Source organism: Pezoporus occidentalis, unplaced genomic scaffold (genome assembly GCF_034315485.1).
Source record: "Pezoporus occidentalis ecotype Australia unplaced genomic scaffold, CSIRO_AGI_Poc_V1 ctg19, whole genome shotgun sequence".
In the NCBI taxonomy this organism is placed as follows: Eukaryota; Metazoa; Chordata; class Aves; order Psittaciformes; family Psittacidae; genus Pezoporus; species Pezoporus occidentalis.
The window spans coordinates 6,275,778-6,295,551 of NW_026913748.1; the positions used below are offsets into that span (position 1 = coordinate 6,275,778).

Consider the following 19,774-nt stretch of genomic DNA (forward strand, 5'->3'; position numbering starts at 1 on the left):
CATTAATTCCTCTACAAAATGCCCCTGTAGTGCAGTTAAATTTGTGGGCGTGCAGTCCCCAGGGTCTCATTTGTCCCTGCTGTGCTGCAGCTCATTTTTTTCACCAGCTGCTCTGGGACTTTTCCTGCACTCCAGGAATTTTCTGAAAGCACTGTCAAGTATTCAGCTGTTTCACTCTCTGATGTGCTTTCACTGGGCCATATAGTTTTGACCAAGAGCAAGTCCCCTAGGTAGTTATTCCTCACCCCTTTTCCAGCCTGAGACTGCCTTGAGATCCATCATCAGTAACTAGGATTGCATCAAGCAATCCTGGCTCCTTCTCCCTTGTATGTAAGTGACCTAGCAATGCACTTTCCTTTGTCATCGTCCAGGTTCTTGTGTACTTCTGAACCAACTTACTTATTCCTGGCACTAACACCCCATCGTTTTGTGCCTTCACATCCCTAACTTTACTCCTGCACACCTTTTTTATCTTCTCTCTCTCACCACTGTGGTTTCCTTTCCTCCTCCCAACATGACTGCCCATTTTGTTTAACTTCTCTCTCTTTGCTAACACGTTGTTTCTCTCTTCCCCACCAGTGCCAGTCCCGGAGGACACTTCCAACAAAAGTGTGTTGCTCTCTCCTCATCTGCTGACAGGGAGAGTTGTTCATAGGGTGTCAAAACAAGCAGTGTCCCCCGTGGGTGCAACCAGCTGGCTGGAAGGAAAGGGTGTCCCAGATGCTTCTGTCTCGGATGTGGAGAGAAAAGAAACCACCTCGGGAATGAGAGAGCGAATCAGTTCAAGGTATGGAGGAGACATCCCCAGTGCCTTAGAAGTTGGTTTCTCTCTCTGTGGTGCTGAGCACCTTCTGGACTGGAGGGGACCATCCCTGGCGCCTCAGTTCAGACAGCCCCGCCACATGCTTCTTTGGCTGCAGCAGGTCCTCCGCTGGGGAAATCAGCTGAGTTAACCGCTGTGGAGAGAAAGCCCCTGTTAATTAAACTGATAAACAAACTGACACCCAATAGCGATCCACAACCATTGCTGCGGGCAAAGGCACCTAGAGAGCAAATGCTCCCAGCTCCCTGCTCCTCTCGCTGAGCAGCTGTCCAAGGGAGAGGAAGGAGAGCAGGCTTGCTTTAACTGCCCTCAGTGACAACTAATCCACCTACGGGCTCAAACCCCAGCTGTGAACTGACTGTGCAATGTATGTGGCTCCTCACAGACGTGTTTCTGCACGGAAAGATGCTAGAGATTAGCCCCAGAGACCACAGCTAAAGCTCTATAGCCCTTTTTTCCCCTGTGCCAAGTTGCTGTGCTTCTCACTGACTTTGGTGGGATCTGTGGAACCTTCCAAATGTCTGACCATCAGCAGGTGCTGGGCATGTCCCACTATGGTCCAAAACAGGGTGGCAGGTGATACCTACCTCAGCGGCATGTCACTGGTAAAGCAGTCCCTCCACAGACTGGTTCCAGCCCCGAAGCCACCCCATCTCCCCCCTTCCAGCCAGACACACTGCAATGGTGCAAGCAGAGACTGTGGGGCAGCTGCCTGCCCTTAGCTCCCTCCGTCTTCTGCAATGCAGGGGTGCTGAAGGGGGAGTTAATCCTTAAAAAGGGCACAGAACTTGGAGCTCTGGGCAGAATTTGCTGGTCCACAGAGACAGCTGCTGTGAATTTCTGGTCTTTCTCATACCATTTCCAACCCCCTTCCTGAGTGCCTCATCTCCTCCCAAAGCCAAATAATGCTTTGTATGCTGCAGTCACTCACCCAGCAGTGTGAGCCAGCATATCATTCCCTTGCTGAAAACTGACTTACACAGTCACTAACTTTTTCCACCAAAAGCTGTTCAGGCCAATGCACATTCCTCCCTTGCAGAGCGCATTGCAAGCAGAATAGGCAATGCATCCATGAACTGCTGGACTAATTTCAGTGCTTCCATTCCTAGTAAAGTGTCTGCCAGAATCCCGTACCTCACTCATTCACTAAACTATTTGCTCCATGATTTCTGAATTTGGGCCCTGCCTGCAGCTGCTCTGTGAGCAGCTCATTGCGAGTTTTCAGTCTTTGGAGCTTAAGCTGTCTTAATCAGACACATTAGGAAACAACTTTTGTGTTTCTTGGTCAGTCAAGTGTAATGAGAAATCAGTCTGTCGCAGTGGCTGATCATAATTACTAATTACAAACTTGCTTTTAGTGAATGGTTTGCACTATTCAGTTGAAAGACACTGTTCCTGGGAGCATCTGTGTCAGGAAATTAATTCATTACATTTCTGGGGCGTGACTGGAAAAAGGGAACAGGTACACTTTGAGAAAACCTGTTTTCAAAGCAGGTGCAACTGTTCCAGAAGGTATCATGTGGTTGGCTTTGACTTTCCCCTCAATCAACCCAGGTTTAGCAGCCAATTCCTTCCTAAACTACATCCTTGGACTTTTCCTCGTATGAAGATAACTGAGAAGTCCCTGGAAATTACAGCTAATATCATTTAACCAGGGCAAATGGAAAAACACTCCATCTGAAATTGGCCAAATCAATTCCTCGGATGTGCTGTAAAATACGCATTAACACTACTCACAGCAGCATTTCAGTCCAAGGGCTCAAAGCACTTTGCAACAGGTGAGAAATATTGCTTGTGTAGCAGGCTGGACATTTGGGCAATTACTTCGGTGACAGCTCCGGGTCCTCAATTAGACATATGAAACCTCTGAGCTCTGGGGGGGTCAGATGTGTCATCATTCACCCACTCAAACTCTTCAAACCAGCCATGGGAAAGGACAGATGCCTCACCACTAAACGGCCTGGAGCACAGGAGAGGGCTGTAAGAGACAGGACTCAAGGTCTGAACTTGAAGCAAGCCATAACACAGCATCTTGGCACAAGATTCACCTGCCGTTCCTCACAGTGGGAGCTCTACAGCTGCAAGCTCCCTCTCAGCCTTGTAGTCTCTTCATGGCCACCAATGGCAACAGGGAGGCCCAAGGGCCAAAGGCTGCTAAGCAGAAACCATTTCATAGCATCATACTTCTCCACCTTCTTGCCTTCAGGGCTTATGCCCCTCTCACTGTTTCACTGAAGACTTTCAATGCTACCATTTCCATCTTGGCACTACACTGTATCTTGTCCTGAGCCTGAGATGAGCATTTAGCTAGGTCTGCCACAGCTCCTGTTACTCCCTATTAAGTCACATCTCCCATCCTGTAGATAAGAGCCCCTCTGGGCATAGATTCACCTTCCCTGGGGCAATGGAGCCAATGAGGACATCCTGCAAGCAGCCCATCCCTAGCTGTGTTGGCAGTACAGAGTCCTCCTTACCATCACCCCACAATGCGACTGCCAGACTACACCAGAGCCACAGGGATGCTCCCATCCCACCTTCACCTGCTCCACCCTGCAACCAGCCATAGATGAGCCTGCAACCGGTGAGAATGGGGAAGGACCAGAAGAGAAATTGTGCAGGAATTTATATGCACTGTACATCACCCAGGCATGGGTCAGGTGGGGTGTCTTGATGATGGGAGATGACGCCGCCTCCCTAGACACAGTTCTATGTAGGATAAGGAGAATGAGAAAGTGTCTACAGTGAAAGTGGGCAGGCTCGGGCATGGCACAGGGTAGACCTTTGCAGCTCTGTTAACAAGTCCTGTTTAACAACCTTGGGTACTTTCTTCAGAGAAAATAACATGGTCCTGACCCAGGACTAAAACGGGAGCAGGATCAAGGGACAAGAAGTAAAGGCAAAACAGATCATGGTTTTGCACCTGATTTGCAAGGGTGGCACCACTGAGTAACAAGAAAGCAGACAGAGGTGGTGGCCCACCATCTTTACGTATATGACCAATGGGGCTACCTGAACCATAAACCAAACCAATCAGCCTGTGACCTCTGTAGCCCACATGGAAGGAGCCCTCTGCCATCCAGGGGAGCCAGCGCTGAAGACACTGTGCATGTGTCTATATATTGCGCTGAGCATTGTGGTGCAATGTCTCATGGAAGACTGAACGTTGGATGATCACCATGGGAGCTGTGCCGAGATTCTTCAGGCCCTCCAGATTGCCGACAAGAGCTACAGGGCATTCTGGGGGAGGGCCACCCTCACCCTCCCTTGCTTTCTCAGAGGAGAAATGTGTCAACATGCCTCTTCCCTGGGGCCTTTCCCATGAGCCGTTTGGGGAAAGCATCAGCAAACGTCCCAGTGACCACAATCCCAGTACCTGCTTCAGGGGTCCTTTGGTTTTCAGGAGGATGAAGATGGCGTAGAGAGGAATACAGACCATGGAGGACAGTGCTATCAACCAGCCGACCATGTAGCCCCAGGCTGGGTATATGTAGGAATTGTTGTATTTCAAGGGTGTGTACTTGATCAGGGAAAACAGGAAGACAGCCTGAGGAGCAGAAAACAGACATAGCCAGAGCAAAGGGAGCAGCCAAGCCAGGCAGCCTAGCCACCCTGCAAGCACTGCCTGGGGGGCAGTGAGTGTTCTCTCTTGCATGGACTAGCATGGACCTTGCTAGCTGCAGCACAGGAGAGCTTGGTGCACGCTGACTGCAAAAGGAGTCATCTCAGATCCATGGCCAGGCTTCCCTGCAGTGTGAAGCCTTCAGACTTCTGAAGATTTCAACCTAAGCAAAGCTGGCAGCAGCTTTGAGGGTCCAGCAACACTGAGACACCAATTTATTCATATCAAAGTCAGGAACTGTAGTTCTCACTGACAGAAGCCCTCCAGAAGTACCATGCAGGCAGAGATTTACACCTCCTGGGGCTCTCTAACACCAGGGCACTCAGATGATTTGGGCTGCTTTGAAAATTTCCCCGATTTTCAACTCCTGCTGGAGCCTGAGGACAAAGCACTAGAAACCTTTTGTAAGCTGTAGCTGTAGATTCCATGGGGTTCCCACTGAGGTTAAAAAAATCCCAACTCAACATCAGATGCAGGAGCAAAATGTGGCTTAGAAATCATGTAAAAGTCAGTGGGGCAAGACTGGACATAAACTCAGACGAGGGAAGAACATGCCTGACTTGAGGTGCGTTTTCTTTAAACACAGTTGTCACAGAAGTTTTAGGAGATATTTAATAATGTAGAAAACAAGTGGCTGTGGAAAACTATTTCTGAACCACAGGAGGTCCCAGGAACACAGGCTGAAGCAAGTATTTCAGAACAGGGTAATTCTCACCGGTCTTCTTTTCAAAAGTAATTTAACCAAACCTCTCCAGACTTTGAGGACACATTTCCCTTTGCCTTCACAGTAAATAAGTAGCTTTTCAAGCCGAACTAATTTTCCAAGCAAAAGAGAAGGCTTTACAAAGGGAAATAAACACCAACCTCAGCTATGGACAAGCTTCTGGTGCTCCATAACAGCTTGAAAATATTACAGCAGCACCTTGAAGACAAATCAACCTTTCCTACTGAGAGCCCAGGGACCCAGAATAACATGCCACGTTGTTGTAATTGCACTTACCAAGCACATACCCGGGGTGAACACTAGCCAGCATATCTTGATCAAGGGCCATGGCCGGAAACCAATCATGTCCTCAATGTTGTCGTAGAAGCGGTTGGCACCTTGTCCACCAGCCAGCACAGAGACAAAGTCAGAGGTCAGATCATTGTTTCCTTCAACCACTATTCATATCAGATCCCAACTTTCTTTATCCTCAGTGTTTACTCCTGGCAAAACCACAGCTATCTCAATAATATAGCAGCAGGTGATGGTCCTTCCTGGCTTTGAAAAGGACCATCTGTAGTTAAATACATATGAAGGCTTTTAACTTCAGCCATAACTTATCAGAAGGCTTGACATAGAAGAAATGCCTTGTCCCACAGACAGCAGCAGCTGTGAGAGGATGCAGCCCATGTGCCACTAAGAGTCGGTAAGAACCAGTACAAGGCAAGGAGGGGTGCCTGGTGTATAGAAAAGCAAGGGAAAGCCCTTGCAGGTTGAGCGCATGGGATTGTGTGAGTCCAGAGTGCCAAAAGAAACAAAGAGAGTGGGAGGCACCAAACAAAACCATTTTTTTGTAACCAGATCAGCACACCAGGGAAGTCGTGTCAAGAACTGCCACTCAGCTGGGAATTTCCCCTGTCAAGAGTCTTCATTCCACAGAATACTTCATTGTTCACATAGACCTAGAAGACCTCACAATCTCTTCTGGAAACCAAAGCCTCCATCTGCAAGTGCTGCTGTCCTTTCCAATGGGAGCTCTCCTGTGGGTGCCTCATCTACTCCTTCTCCTCTTATTAGTTTCACTTACTGGATTATGTTGTTAACAGTATGTGGGGCCCACCTGAATGCCATAGTGTAACAGAGAGGGGTATACCTCTGAAGAGCATCTAAAAGTCCTGCCACTGGCCAGACCCTAACCAGTGACTCCTCTAAACCCAAAGCTCAAAGAGAGAATATATGCAATGGTATATTGAGGAGACGACATAACGCAGATGAACTTCAGGAGACCTTGTAGTAAGCTTTAGGATATCTTCAAGGATCAAGCACCTAATCATGGTCAGAAAGAGGTGCAAAATGAAGAAGAATCAAAAAGCCACTGACAAGATGCCCTAACATTATCTTCATTAGAGCTAACCAGAGGTACTATATCAGACTGCCTCAGGTAAAACAAGGCAACAATATTGGACAAAAAAGAAATGGAGATGGCCTGCCCAGAAAAAGGATTACCAGTTAAGCACGTTGGGATGAAATAATACTGTGCTTAGCTGATAAAGAAGGGCTCTGCCTTTAGGGATGTTTATTCAGCTGTGAACTCATGGTGATGCCACGGTTCCCACATGCAAATGTGATGAGACCTTGCTTCTTTGAGTCTTAACACCAGAAAGCTCGGCTGAGAGAAATATGTGCTTAGAGGGCTGGCCGCACTTGTGGGTGTTTGGGGTTTGGTGAGGTTTATTTTGGGTTGTGTTCTTTATGCCTTAGAATTAAATTCCCATGTTTCCTTTAAATGCATGAATGCTACAAAAGCACATTAAGTGTGCTTTTCTTTTTTGTAATTCTTTGCATTATTTTTTATATCCCATGACTAATGTTTGCAGGAAAGCTCTTTTAAATCCAGCTTCCTGCAGTATTTAGGCTGGGGTGGGGGAAAGGGGAGCAGGCGGCCAGGTTCTTTGAACACTTCATGGTTCCCATCTTGAGTTGGCAAGTTAACAAGTAGCCTCAAGCAAAGACAGCAAATACAACAAGCTGTGGCATATCAAGGGACACGCAGCCTTGTGTGGGAGCCCAGCCTACACCAGGGAACAGAACCCTAAAGCTTCCAAGCTGTAAATATCATGAGGCTTCAGATAGCATTTCTGAAAATATACTGGGGATGAAAGGAAGATGATATAAAAAAATTACTTTGCCAAAAAGCCAGAATCTTCCACAAGGTGAAAAAAAAAATGAGAGAAACATAAATGATGTGACTAGAGGTTTAGAATATGAGCATAGCATAGTCTCTTGTACCATAGAGTGTTTCCACAGAAACACACTGTGATGTCAAATATATGACTGATAAATTAAGTCATAATGCAGCTTTACAGAAGCCAAATTATTACTGCAAATCTGGATCTAGGATCTAGTAGAAGAGACATAGCAATTAAAGAAATACAAAGATGGCAAACAAAAAGAAGGACATAACAGACATGAATCCTCCATTAAGAAAGCAACCCAAAACTTATGTTGTTAGTTATGGTGTGTCTCCACCTATCCTTACCCTTATTCTCTCTAGTACAATTATCAGGTCCTGCATTTCCATGGCTGCTGTGGCAGTCAGTAGGTGATGTGATGAAATGCAGGGAGGACTGACATGAATGTCCTTGGAGAGTATATGAACAGGAGGTTTTACACGTTCTACATTTCACAGGCAGATGAAAAAGTAATCAAGCTTTAGAAGTCATCAGTTGAATCACTCATCATTCGGTTTTGAGCAAATTGAGAGCTGGAGGATGTGTGCAGTCCCCCTCTCTTCCCAGCATATTAGAGGAATTAGATAAAGCTCCTGCAGAGAAAACCATAAAGATTTCCCCAAAGAGATTTTTGTTGAGTGAACAAAGATGTTTGCTTTTATCCCCAGTATACCAAGACAAGGAAGAATGGCATGCAGGCACAGGGTAGTTATCCATACATGCTGGTACCAATTCTCTTGCGCTGACCAATCCCATATGCTTTCAAAGCTGCTGCATGCTTTTCTGACAACTCATTTAATTTTGCTACATACATTCATGTGAATAAATTTCACATGAAATCAACTAGATATTTGCATACATCCTTATGCCTTGTCCTTATGGAGCCCTTCTTATTTTACTAACAACAGCAAGTGACACCCAAAACAAACGGGACAGAGATTCTATTCAATTTTTACAATATTCAGAAACAAGGAGTTTCACAGGTCTCCTAGTTTGGAATCTAGGGAAATAAACCCTCCCTTTTAAATCTTTTCTCCCAAGCTGCATTGTTTTGCATTCATCTAGATCAAATTTCATCCACAGGATTTCAATAGGTAATAACCCCGGCTCTATGCCATAGTGCTAAGCTTATGTATGCTCCCTCTGTCTCAAACCTGCAGCATCAACACCTGCCCCAAACCTGTGCAAAATGCCAGAGGCACTGTGGCACTGCAACAGTGAACCCTTTGGGTACCAGGTATGGTCCATAAATCAACATATATTGCCCGTAGCTGGTGCATCTCAGAGGATAAAGCACACACAGCAAGAGCAAGCCCGATGGGCAGGATTCAGACAGGAGGAGGCTGCTGCTTTTGGCAGCCACACTGCTTGTGAGAGAGAGAGGGAGAGAAAGATTTATACCAGCAAAATGTGGGCTCACCCTGGGGGCACCCACAGGTACCCACTGGCATCAGTTTGCTTTAGCTTCGCAAACAGCCCTAAAGGTTTCAGCTGCTGCTCTCCTGCAGCGAGGGAGGCATTTGCTTTCTCCTGGAACAGCTAATCCTACTGTGCACGCTGTGACTGCCTGGAAAATACCCTCCCTGCAGCACATTTTGGTGGCATCATGTTGTGAATCCCAGTGCTCAAAACCCATGCCTGCTTCTGGGAGGGCTGCCTATCCCAAAGTGAAAGCAAGAGAGGAGAAGGAGGGGGGTAAATCCCAAATCCCTCTGGCACTCCCCTCTAGGGAACACGATCAGCAGGTCCAATGCTGCACGATCCTTTCACAGGCAGAGCAATATGTGAGGAAACCCTCAGATCTTTGCAAGAGCAGCTGCCTGGCAGCAGTGGAAAGCTGCCAAGTGGTGGGTGGTTGGCGTATGTGCTGGGAGAGGGGAAACTCGGAACAGATATTTGTGTTAGCAAAAATGCTGTCATTCTTCACAGTGTAAGCAAGAGACTCAGCCCTGCCAACTCTCAGGCTGGGGAAAAAAACATCAGTTGGCACCAGGCACTGTGTTTTCCATTAAGATGCCTCACCTTGGCCCTCTGAGTACATTTAGGACCAGAATCAGCCCAAAGGATGCAAAGCAGAACATCAAGAGGGTAAAAAAACAAAAGGGAGTAAATGAACCCATGATGGTGAGAGAAAGAGCCATTTCTCAGTCCCCAGCTGCTCTGTCTTCCTTACAGGCTGCTGGGGCAGCGTCACCTCTCCTGCTGCTCGTTGTCTGCCATTGCTCCTCTCCATGTGTTGTTGAAAAAGGCATGTGGCCTGTGTGACCATAAAAATGGCAGGAGAAGGTTAAATAATAAAGCATAATCATAGAATAGTTAGTTTTGGAAAGGACCTTAAGATCATCAAGTTCCAACCCCCTTGCCATAGTCAGGGACACCTCACATTAAACCATGTCACCCAAGGTTCTGTTCAACCTAGCCTTGAATGCCGCCAGGGATGCAGTTTAATGTAACTGAGCATGGTGATGATGAAGCCTTGTCACAGATGGATGGGAATCTCCATCCCGCTGTAAATTCCACAGGGACTGGGTAGAAGGCAGCTCATTAAAATCAGGCCATGGTGTGATATTGCAAGCTCTCAGGTGAGCTTCCCTTGCAGATCATCTCTCTAGAATAAATCTCTCTTACAGATCTGCTTTTCTTGAGTTCCACAGAGGTCAAGCAGCTGGACCTGCTACCATTTCAGTAAGAAAGGAGTCCATCCAGACTAGCAATTGGCTCCTGCTGTAGGTAAAGCTTTTGGAGAAACTGATAACCCCTTCATCAGCAGCTACACTACAGCCAATGCAATGTTTATTGAACTGTAAGCACCAAAGAGAGCACAAAGGGGCTGACTGTTCGCTATCGCTTCTAAACCAGGACAAAAGTGGCACCAAATGAAATTAGCAATGACATTCAAAACAAGGCAAAGAGGGTGAATCCTCAAAGCAACACCTGACCATGGAGCTCCCTGCTGCAACATTTTGTGGATGATAAAAGCTTACCTGAGTCAACTGGGAAAAATAACAGAAAGGAAATAAACAGATTTTACTTTTGGCTTTGGGAACCCCTGTGCAGCAAGCAGAGTATTGCATCTGGCTCTGGGACCCCCAGACATGGACCTACTAGAGTGGGTCCAGAGAAGGGCCATGAAAATGAAAGGGGCTGCAGCACCTCTCATGAAGAAAGGCTGAGAGGGAAGGGTTTACTCACCCCAGAGAAGAAAAGGTTCTAGTGAGACAGTATCATGGCCTTTCAACATATAAAGTGGGATTGTAAGAAAGACAGAGTGAGACTTTTTACTAGGGCTTGTAGTGACAGAACAAGGCACAACAGTTTTAAACTGAAAGATGGTAGATTTAGGTTGGATAGAAGGAAGAAATTCTTCACTATGATGGTGGTGATGCACTGGCACAGGTTGCCCAGAGCAGTTGTGGATACCCCACCCCTGGCAGTGCTCAAGGGCAGGTTCAACAGGTATTGGAGCAACCTGGTCTAGCGAAAGACCCCATTCCCCCATGGCAGGAGGGTGGACTGGATGACCTTTAAAAGTCTCTTCCAACCCAAACCATTCTATGGTTCTAATAAGTTGATAGAAGCTGGAAGAATATTCACAGAAAGTATCATTGTCAACTTTTCTGCTATTTCACTCCTTACTGAGTGTCCACTACTGGCCATTGAAAGAGACACAACCTGATGCTCATGCCTACAGTTTTTATCTTGGGTTAGGATACCCACATTGCTCGGTGTAGCTAGGAGCCAGCAGATGCATGACTGTGGGATCCTGAGGGTCTGGTCTAAGGTGACATTTACTACAGCTTTGTATGATCCTTACAGGTAGTAAGCTCCCTTAGCTCCATGAAACAAATGAGAGAGAGCAGCTGCTCTGCATCACGCACAACTAGACACTTTCCCTGAAAATTGGCATCCTCAATGCGAGCTTCAGGGAGGTGAACTGCAGCCTGTGCTCTCAGGAAGAGATCTCCTGTAGGATAGTAAAGGTTGGACTTGATGATCTTAAGGGTCTTTTTCAACCTACTTGATTCTATGATTCTGTATCACAGGATACTCTTATTTCTGTACAGACTAGCAAGTAGATGGTTTCCTTCTGAGGGTTCATGGAGCTCAGATTAATCCTGCTTCTGAGTACTTTAGTTGCAGACTTCACTGACAGCCAAAGCAGTCCCTCCTGCTCCTTTTTGGACTGCCATCACAGTCCATGCAAACAGGAAGTGTGTATCATTGCAGAAGTAACACACAGCAAGCCTGCATCCCAGCAATTAGTGTTAAATCAACTGACAGGTTGAAACTAAAGGCACAACATAAGCAGACAGTAACAGAGGCCAAAGAACAGCAGTCACCTCCCTATAGCTCATTTTCTAATTTAAAGGGCAGATGGGCAGAGCAGCAAGGTAGTTCAACATGAGGAACCTTCAGAGAGGGAAAACCCATTCCTACTGCAAATGTGGAGCAATTAAGAAATATTGCAAGTAAACACAGTAGAAATCAGACAAGAAAGAGGGTAATTACAGCATTTCTTTGCCCTCTAAGGATTTTTTCTATCCATTTCTACTTCTCAACCCCCCATGCTTGCCTTGAGAAAAAGCAACACAGCCTTTTGTCCTCCACTCACCATACACCCATCCTACACAGATGACCTCAAAAATGGCCAGGAAGAGCAGGCACGTGCCACTGGCAGCATAGTAGTCAAAGAGCTGGAAGATGTACATCCCACCCTGTTGAAGAGGTAGAGGAGAGATAGTCATGGCAGAACTACTGCATGTCAGGGAAGAATGACTGAGGCAAGCAGAATAACAGCAGAAACACTGCCCCTAGGGCAAATGGGAGAAAAGGAGATTCTCTTGGGTCTGTCCCCACATCTGTCCCAAAAAGACAGTCAGACCTGGTGGCAGGAAAGAATTTCATGCATGTTTTATGATACTGCTGGCCAGGCTGGTTTCTGTGTCCATAGGAGCAGGAACCAGTTTGTTTGCTTGTTTTAAACCAGTTAGCAAGTTTTGAGCATCATTTCAAGATACCATGTAGCAGTGCAGAACTTGGCACCCAGTAGGGTCAAAACATTCAGATACCTCATTCTAGCTGCATCCATCTTTACATATTGCTCATGGTTCAAGCCCTGCAATGGTAGACGCATGTGGTTTCCCTGCTGCCTCTGCCTTCAAGCTGAGCTCTCATAGCTGCCATCAGCTACATCTACAGGTCAGTGGATGACTCCTCTCTCATAACTTCTTGTGTTTTCTCAAAAGAGAAAGCCCCTCCAATACAAGTCAAGCAGATGCTTTCAAGTCGTGTTGAAAGGCTCTAAACACTGCCAGAGTAGCAGTGCAATTACCCCTTCATCCCATCACATATAAGGTAACATCCTTCAACGATGGGACCTGCCCTCCTGCAAGGGGGCATGCAATAGCCATGGGAACCCTTAACTCAGTTTGTCTCAAAGTTCTGTTGATAGCAGTGGGAACTGCCTGCAGCAAACCCTGAGCCAGGATCTTGTTGGAGGATCATTCAGCCACTAGTGCCTAAGAGGTTTAGCAGGCATTAGCTGTCACTACACAGCACATGGAGGCAACTCAGAGGCAACACACCCCTGCCCAAGGGGTGCATGTGCAGCACAGCACATCACTGTGCAGGAAGAGGTGCTTGGCTACTAGGTGCAAAGCAGGGCAAACACTGTGCATATAGTACCACACCAACACAGCTCTGCTCCTCCAGGTCCCAAGGATCTCAGGCTTCACACTGGCTCAGGCAGGGTTACAGTGCAGCCATTATCCCCCCAGCCTCCCCTCCTGCTGCTCTGCTTCTGGTGGAAAGCAGCCAGCAAATGATCGCTGCCCTTAGAAGAGCTTCTGCTTGTGTTGCTCAGCTTGTTTTAGCCACCAGGCCTGGTATTTGCACAAAGCTGTATGTCAGACACCCTCCCTGGGCTGCAGGACCATCTCTCTGGAAGGCTCAGTTATACAGCGAGTACACTAGCATCACACAGGGTAAAAGCAGCACCAGCTGTGAGAGACACCAGCTAATGCATTAGAAATGAAAGACAATTAACAGCATCAAAGACAAGCTTACTGTCTCTACCCGCTCCTCCAGCGCAGTCTAGCAGGCTTCCTGGTGTGCGGCTGGATAACCCAGCTACTCCTTTCTTACCTCAGTGACCAGCAATAAGCCCAGCAGGTAGCATGAGATTGCAATGGCCAGGATCAGCAGCTCCCGACGCCCCTTCTTCCGAAGCACTCCCGGGAACATGTCAATAAGAGCTGTTACCATGCTTTCCACGCAGACGAACTGCAGAAGACAGGACAAAAAAATCAGTGTCTCCCCTTCCCCAAGCACACACTCCCTCTCATTGCTCTTTTTTTGTCCATCCACCCGAATCCTTATTTCTCTTTGCTTTCTCTTTTTGCCTCTTTTGCTGCCACCAAGGGCCAGCTGCAGCTGCTAGGGACCCAAATACAGCTCAATATATCACTGAGCTCTCCTCTGGAGCTGGCGACCAAAGGGGTAATAAATACAGCCTTATGGGGGGGATGAACTGTGAGCTGTACAAGGAATTGCCTCAGACTGAACAGAGCATGCTGTTGCACAGCAGGCATGATCAAGTGATGGGGAGGCAAGGGGAGGACTGTACCCCCCAGGCAAAGTAAAGAAGCACCTGAGATGGCACAAGGAACCCTTGTGACAGAGGGGAGCTTCCCTTGCCACCATGAAGCTAAAGCGAGCCAGGTGACTGTGGGGGCAGAGCTCAGCCCTAACATCAAACACACACTCTGTACAGCAGGACTGGGTCCATGTTAGAGGGGAGGGGCTCTCGCTGTACCTGGCTGTCCAGTCCCAGGAAGATCAGCATGAGGAAGAAGAGGCAGGACCAGAGCTGAGACACAGGCATCATTGTTACTGCCGTTGGATATGCTATGAAAGCCAGGCCAGGACCTGCCAACAGACCACAGAATGACCATGTGTGCCCTCCACACCATCACCTGCCACCACCACCCTGCAGTACGGAGTGAGTCACATACTGCTTCAAAGTTCATATCACCACAGCTCCTTGCTCACACAGGGTTGAAAGCTGTGTTGGAGAGCACTGGTCTTGCAGACCTTGCTGCAGACACCCATAGCAATGGAGGATGTAGATAACATCCTGGGCTTTATTTCTGAAAGTCCCCTCCCCTTCAGGCTCTCTGTTTTGCCTTGGCTCCGAAGTCTCATGGAAAAACCTACCCGATTCAGCCACTTCTGCAATAGGTATACCCTGCTCTCGAGCCATGAAGCCCAGCACAGAGAATATGGCAAAGCCAGCAACCAAGCTGGTGGTACTGTTCAGGAAGCAGAGCATGATGCAGTCCCTGCAGGGGTGAGACCAGAGAGAAATCAGTGTTTCCTGCTGCAGAATGGGTCTACCTGGGATCGTGTCTGTTCAGCTTCCCTGGTCAAACAGCAAGGACCAAGGAACAGCAATGCTGTTCTTGAACTCCATCAGAAGTAAAATGCTCAGAACAGATCCAAAAATCAGCCTACCTACCTTGTACCCCACTGTTCAAGAGTTACAGTATTGTACGTGGCACAAAGAGTGGCTTGTGAATGGGATGCCACGGTATACATAGGGTCACGGCAACAAAAAAGGTGACAGGAGTCAAGAGAATAAGACAAAACACAGAGAAAATGAGGAAAACGGCAAATTAGGAAATGAAAGAGGCTGCAAAAGTAAACATACTCAAGAAAGAGGGGCATATGGGCCAGCCAGAGCTAAGCTGCAAGTCCAAGCACCTAAGGCATTAGAGGAAGGTGTCAGTGCACCACTCCATTGGTGGCAGATGCATTTCAGGGTAGCCAGGGAAAAGTACTAATTGCCTGACCAACAGCTGTGGCAACACCTATTGGAAAACAGAAGAGGCGAGATGATTGATGTCTCTCAAGTACCATTACATTTTCCCATCCATGATGGAGCAATATATGAAGGAATAACAAATTTCCTGCTCCTTGGGGCTCTGTGGAAGGTGATGATGGCCATGATGGCTTCACTGAGCTCCAGCTCATGCCATGGATAATATAGATCTGTAATTCAAGGGCCAGGAGGAGGCCAGACAGACTCGATTAATCTCCTTGATAGGATAGAAATACCACTGACAGTATATTACCCTGATGATAGTAAAGCACTGGAGACAGGGGGCTCAGCCATCATCTTTGTACCATCTCCCCTGCCTAGCAAGTGACAGCAGAGCTGGCCATGCCACCCCTTGAGCACTCCCCCTGTCAAAATAGCTCGTGGTGTCTCCACAGTGGCTGGAGACATTTCCCATTTTTTAACCTCCCTCTCCTCCAATCTCTCCCATTTCCAGGCTGACTCACAGGGGAAAGCACTACTAAAGCCATTTTCTGGAGCCTCCAGGTTCCCTCAGCCACTCTCCATCCTACACTTCAGCCTCTGCGGCTTGTTAGTCAAAGCAGTATGACCTAAGGTTTCCCCTGTGAATGGATCCTGCCTCAGATGCAGCTCTGTGCCATTTATCTCAGCACATTTCTAGAAGGATACGAGGAGTCCGGGCTCCTCTTACCTGTAACAGTTGTTGGTGTATTTGTTGTAGCTGCCCAGAGCTGTCAAGCACCCCTGGCAGATGGCATAAGAGAAGAGGATCTGAGTGCCTGCATCCATCCAGACCTGGAATAGAGAAGGTCAGTGGTCTCCAGACCTGGCAACAAAATAGACAAATGGCTGTGCCCTGTCTAGCAACAACACCTCCAATCCATGCAGAACAAACCCCTTGAGACAGAGAGGGGCTTAGTGGATGTAGAAACTGGGATATCTCTCTGGGAAAACTGGACTGAAAATCATCTAGGAAAAACCTCTTCAGGGGACCGTATTTCCACATCTCACACAAGGTAACACCACTTCTCCATCCTGTGCCTTTACATTCTGCATGGAGACAGCAGCCCTGGCAGCACAGCTCTGATTGAAGTTGAGCGGTGGTGTCTATGGTCCCTGTATGGCTCAGGGTCCACACTGGTGAATCATCCGAAACGCAGGCCAGCAAGTCCTTTGTGTGATCAATGTATTACCTTCCCTGCTCCCCAAACTAGTTCCCCACATCTCTGAGGCTACAGTGCAGGATGAAGGGCAGAAAATCTCCAGGCTGAGAGATTTCAGGCCAGTGGGGTGTTGTGCATCCAGGTTCCCCTTTGCTCTGTCATGTCATGGGAAAAGCTGAATGGGCTTGTTCACCACTGCTTCAGTGCTCTCTTCCATGGAGGAGTCCTTTTACTCCATGTGTTATGGGCCGAACTCACCCTCCCAGGGACAGTGCTGAGCTGCGGGTTGGCTGGCAGACAGGAAGAGTGTATCTTCTGTTTTCTGTTTGTCTGTGCGTTCCTCTCACTCTCTTTTTCCTCCTCTAAGCAGCCCAAGCTGCAAACATCCAGACAGCTGCAATTTTGCAGCCTTCAAAAGAATCACAGCCCAGGCATTGCTGCTTAAATTCACACGGGTCTCTCACAGATAGGCACACACATGGGAGCCCTCCAGCCATGAGCACACACCCTGCTTTACACCAAAGCACCACATTCTCCCTAAACTCGGTCTAAGGAGCTCTCACTCCTACTATGCTGGGTTGCAGCAGCCTGGAAAGACCACATCAGCTTTAGTTAGGCTGTGAAAGATAGGGAGGTTTTCAGTGAATAAGCTCTGACCATGACCAAAACACACTCAACCCCCGTCACCCCCCTGTTATTTATTTTGATATTAAAATGCCAGTTTTGTTCAGCTGGCTTTTCGCATTGAGCGCACCACAGACTCTGTATTGACAACACATAATTGCCTCTGAAAGCCATTTGGGGGAAGACAGTGTGTTTGGCAGCTGGTTTGGGAGCAGCTGGGGCTTTGGCCATCTGGGAAGATGCGGGAGGTAAGCTAAGACTGCGGGCTAAGCATATTGCTTGGCTGCCTCCATGAAAAGATTTAGAGGGGGAATAATTAGCAGCAGTGTCATTTAAACACTCTTCTGGGGAGGGCCTGCATTAACACCACCCTGGGGTGGCAGAGGCAGCCTGCACAGTGCTGCTGAGCCCACACTGGGAAGGAAAGCAACCTGCTGCTACAGAAAGGTGCTGTAGCAGACCACTCTGGGGGATCTACCAAGGCAGGTCCTGCTGCCTGCCCTGTGCAGCCCCCAAGGGTGCTTCCCACCTCCTACATCTTGGGCTACCTTGCAGATCCTGGGTTTGGCTGCATCCTCTGCCCTAATCTGGACTGGTCCTCCCTGGGTACACAGCATCTTCCCTGCCAGGGGGTTTTCCATGGGCTCCAATGAGACCCTTTGACCAGCCCCTAATCCAGGCAAGGGGGACCAGCCCCTGGGATGTGTGAAGGGAACCTGCTGCCCAGCTGGGGCACAGCTTGTGTTACCCATGTGCATTTGGTCTCTGCAAGTGCAGCGGCCCTGCACTTCCTGAGCAGGGGCTGTTAGAGCCAAACAAAATGCTAACCAGGCCAAAAAATGCTCAAAAAGCAGCAGAGTATTTTCCCCACCCTTTCCTCAATTATGTGCATTTAAGACCCAGCAAAACCATCTGTTACATGGTGAATCTTTCATATACTCTTCTGATTTTGCTGAAATTATCCAATATGCCCATATGCTGCAGACACACAAGCAAAAAGGCTGTGCTGTGCAGGGGGACTAGACCTCTCTCAGCTATTTTAAGGACATCTCAAGTGTTTGCCAGTCTCCTTACAGAGAAGACAGCTAGATCCTCTCAGCTAGCAGCGGACCCAGGGGCCAGGGTGCTGGAAGCCTTCCTGTGGCCAGCACGTGCTTGACCAGCACCCACCTGCGGGTCTGCCAGCCTGGAGATGTCTGGCTTCAGATAGAAGATGATCCCCTCGGCAGCACCTGGCAGTGTGACTCCTCGCACCAGCAGGATGATGAGCATCACGTAAGGGAAGGTGGCAGTGAAGTAAACAACCTACAGGTGCAGGGAAATAGAAGAGAGGGTCAGCAGGAAGGGGGTGAAGGCATCATCTCATCCTGTCTGCAGGCCCCCACCCTGGCAAACATCCCTGGATGCTGCTGTTGGCTATAGCTGATACTGCTAGTGTAAAAGAGGGGTGGGAAAGAAATTAATCAAGGTTACAAGTCAGCAGTGATTTAGTTAATCTACATTTCGGTCCTCACCCAGGACTCTGTCACTGGTTGCTCTGCTTTATTTTCTCTTTCCAGTCAGTGTGATTTCCCTGCTCTCCAGCTGTTCTCTTCATCTTTCTAGAGCTGCAGAAGAAATTCACATCTCTTCCTGTCACTGAGTTTTAATGAGGAGTTATTAAAATGGTCCTATTCCCAGGAAGACTTTTCCAAATTAAATGGGGACTTTTGTGAGACACCTCCGATGGGCCTCAGTTCCAGGGGTGCTCACACAGATCCTTCATCCCTCCCATGCCTCTGAGCTCGCAGGTAAATGGGGGCACCTCAAAGCCTTGGAAGAAAATATAGACTGTTATGTTTGTAAGACTTTCTTTTCACTTCTTGTGTGTGATGTAAATAAACATTACAGTAGAATTAATCATCTCTAACCCCTTGCCTAATGTAACACTTTTGGGTTTTTTCTATCTGCAAAATATCCACGAGCAAGTTGCAACTTCCTAACATTTATTCATTGTTAAAATTCATCAAAGTAATGTGAAGGCTTGTTTACTCGATGGATTCATAGTGAGAGGCCTAAAATGACATTTTTTCTGCTTAGTGATAATTGGTCAAATAAGTCACAGTACGTGGTATTTTTGCTGTTCCCCAATTGAATGAGAATGTGAGCGCTTTTGGCACAAGTACTAAAATCTGCCTTCAGAAATCACTTCTGGGGAACATTTATACACATTAGCTGAATGCACGGGGAAAGGAAACATGGAAGGAGCACAAGAGTGGCAAAATGAATAAAAGAAAAAGGCTTTTAAAGAAAGTGGAGTCTTCATGGTGTTATTTGAAACTATGCTCCTGAGGTGGCTATTGTTTCTGGAAGTTTGGACTCCTTAAATCCCAGAGGCATAAACACAGGGGTCTGGCAGAGTTATCAGGTTAGAGCAGCCTCTCAGTCAAACACAACATCCTGTTTACTCTGCAGCTCCTGAGCAAAATTATGCACCTACTCAGAATCCCTGGAACATCCCTACTGCTTATCCTATTACATACTCAGTGAGGAAAGGAAGGGAGGAGCTGATTTTTTTGACAGCTCCCCTGTAGAACTCAATATGACTACCTACTCAGGAGACGACTGACCTGTGGTATGGCTCAGGATAGAAAAAGCCACTCTGTATTGCTGCAGCACGTTCATGACATCTAGCTGGTGTAAAGTAAGCCCTGTATTCAAACAACTGGTGATGGAAAGACCTTCTGTGGTCCCAGGCAAGCTCTGCACAAGGA

The 19,774-nt window shown here is 47.6% G+C and overlaps 2 protein-coding genes across 2 annotated transcripts in view; both read right to left on the reverse strand.

Annotated features, from left to right (window-relative positions):
- Positions 1 to 545: 545 nt before the first annotated feature.
- SLC6A12 (solute carrier family 6 member 12) overlaps positions 546 to 19,774 on the reverse strand; it is a 37,788-nt gene continuing 18,559 nt past the window's right edge. The window contains exons 7-15 of the mRNA XM_062616584.1: positions 18,192 to 18,326; positions 15,926 to 16,029; positions 14,592 to 14,716; positions 14,191 to 14,303; positions 13,521 to 13,658; positions 11,989 to 12,091; positions 5,443 to 5,543; positions 4,197 to 4,367; positions 546 to 956 (exon numbers count right to left, since the gene is read on the reverse strand). Coding sequence (XP_062472568.1) covers positions 813 to 956; positions 4,197 to 4,367; positions 5,443 to 5,543; positions 11,989 to 12,091; positions 13,521 to 13,658; positions 14,191 to 14,303; positions 14,592 to 14,716; positions 15,926 to 16,029; positions 18,192 to 18,326 — 1,134 coding nt within the window. The 3' untranslated portion in view covers positions 546 to 812. The remainder of the gene's footprint in view (positions 957 to 4,196; positions 4,368 to 5,442; positions 5,544 to 11,988; positions 12,092 to 13,520; positions 13,659 to 14,190; positions 14,304 to 14,591; positions 14,717 to 15,925; positions 16,030 to 18,191; positions 18,327 to 19,774) is intronic.
- LOC134162592 (sodium- and chloride-dependent GABA transporter 2) overlaps positions 2,983 to 19,774 on the reverse strand; it is a 72,824-nt gene continuing 56,032 nt past the window's right edge. Inside the window, exon 16 of the mRNA XM_062616581.1 lies at positions 2,983 to 2,992. The gene's annotated coding sequence lies outside the window, so the exon portion shown is untranslated. The remainder of the gene's footprint in view (positions 2,993 to 19,774) is intronic.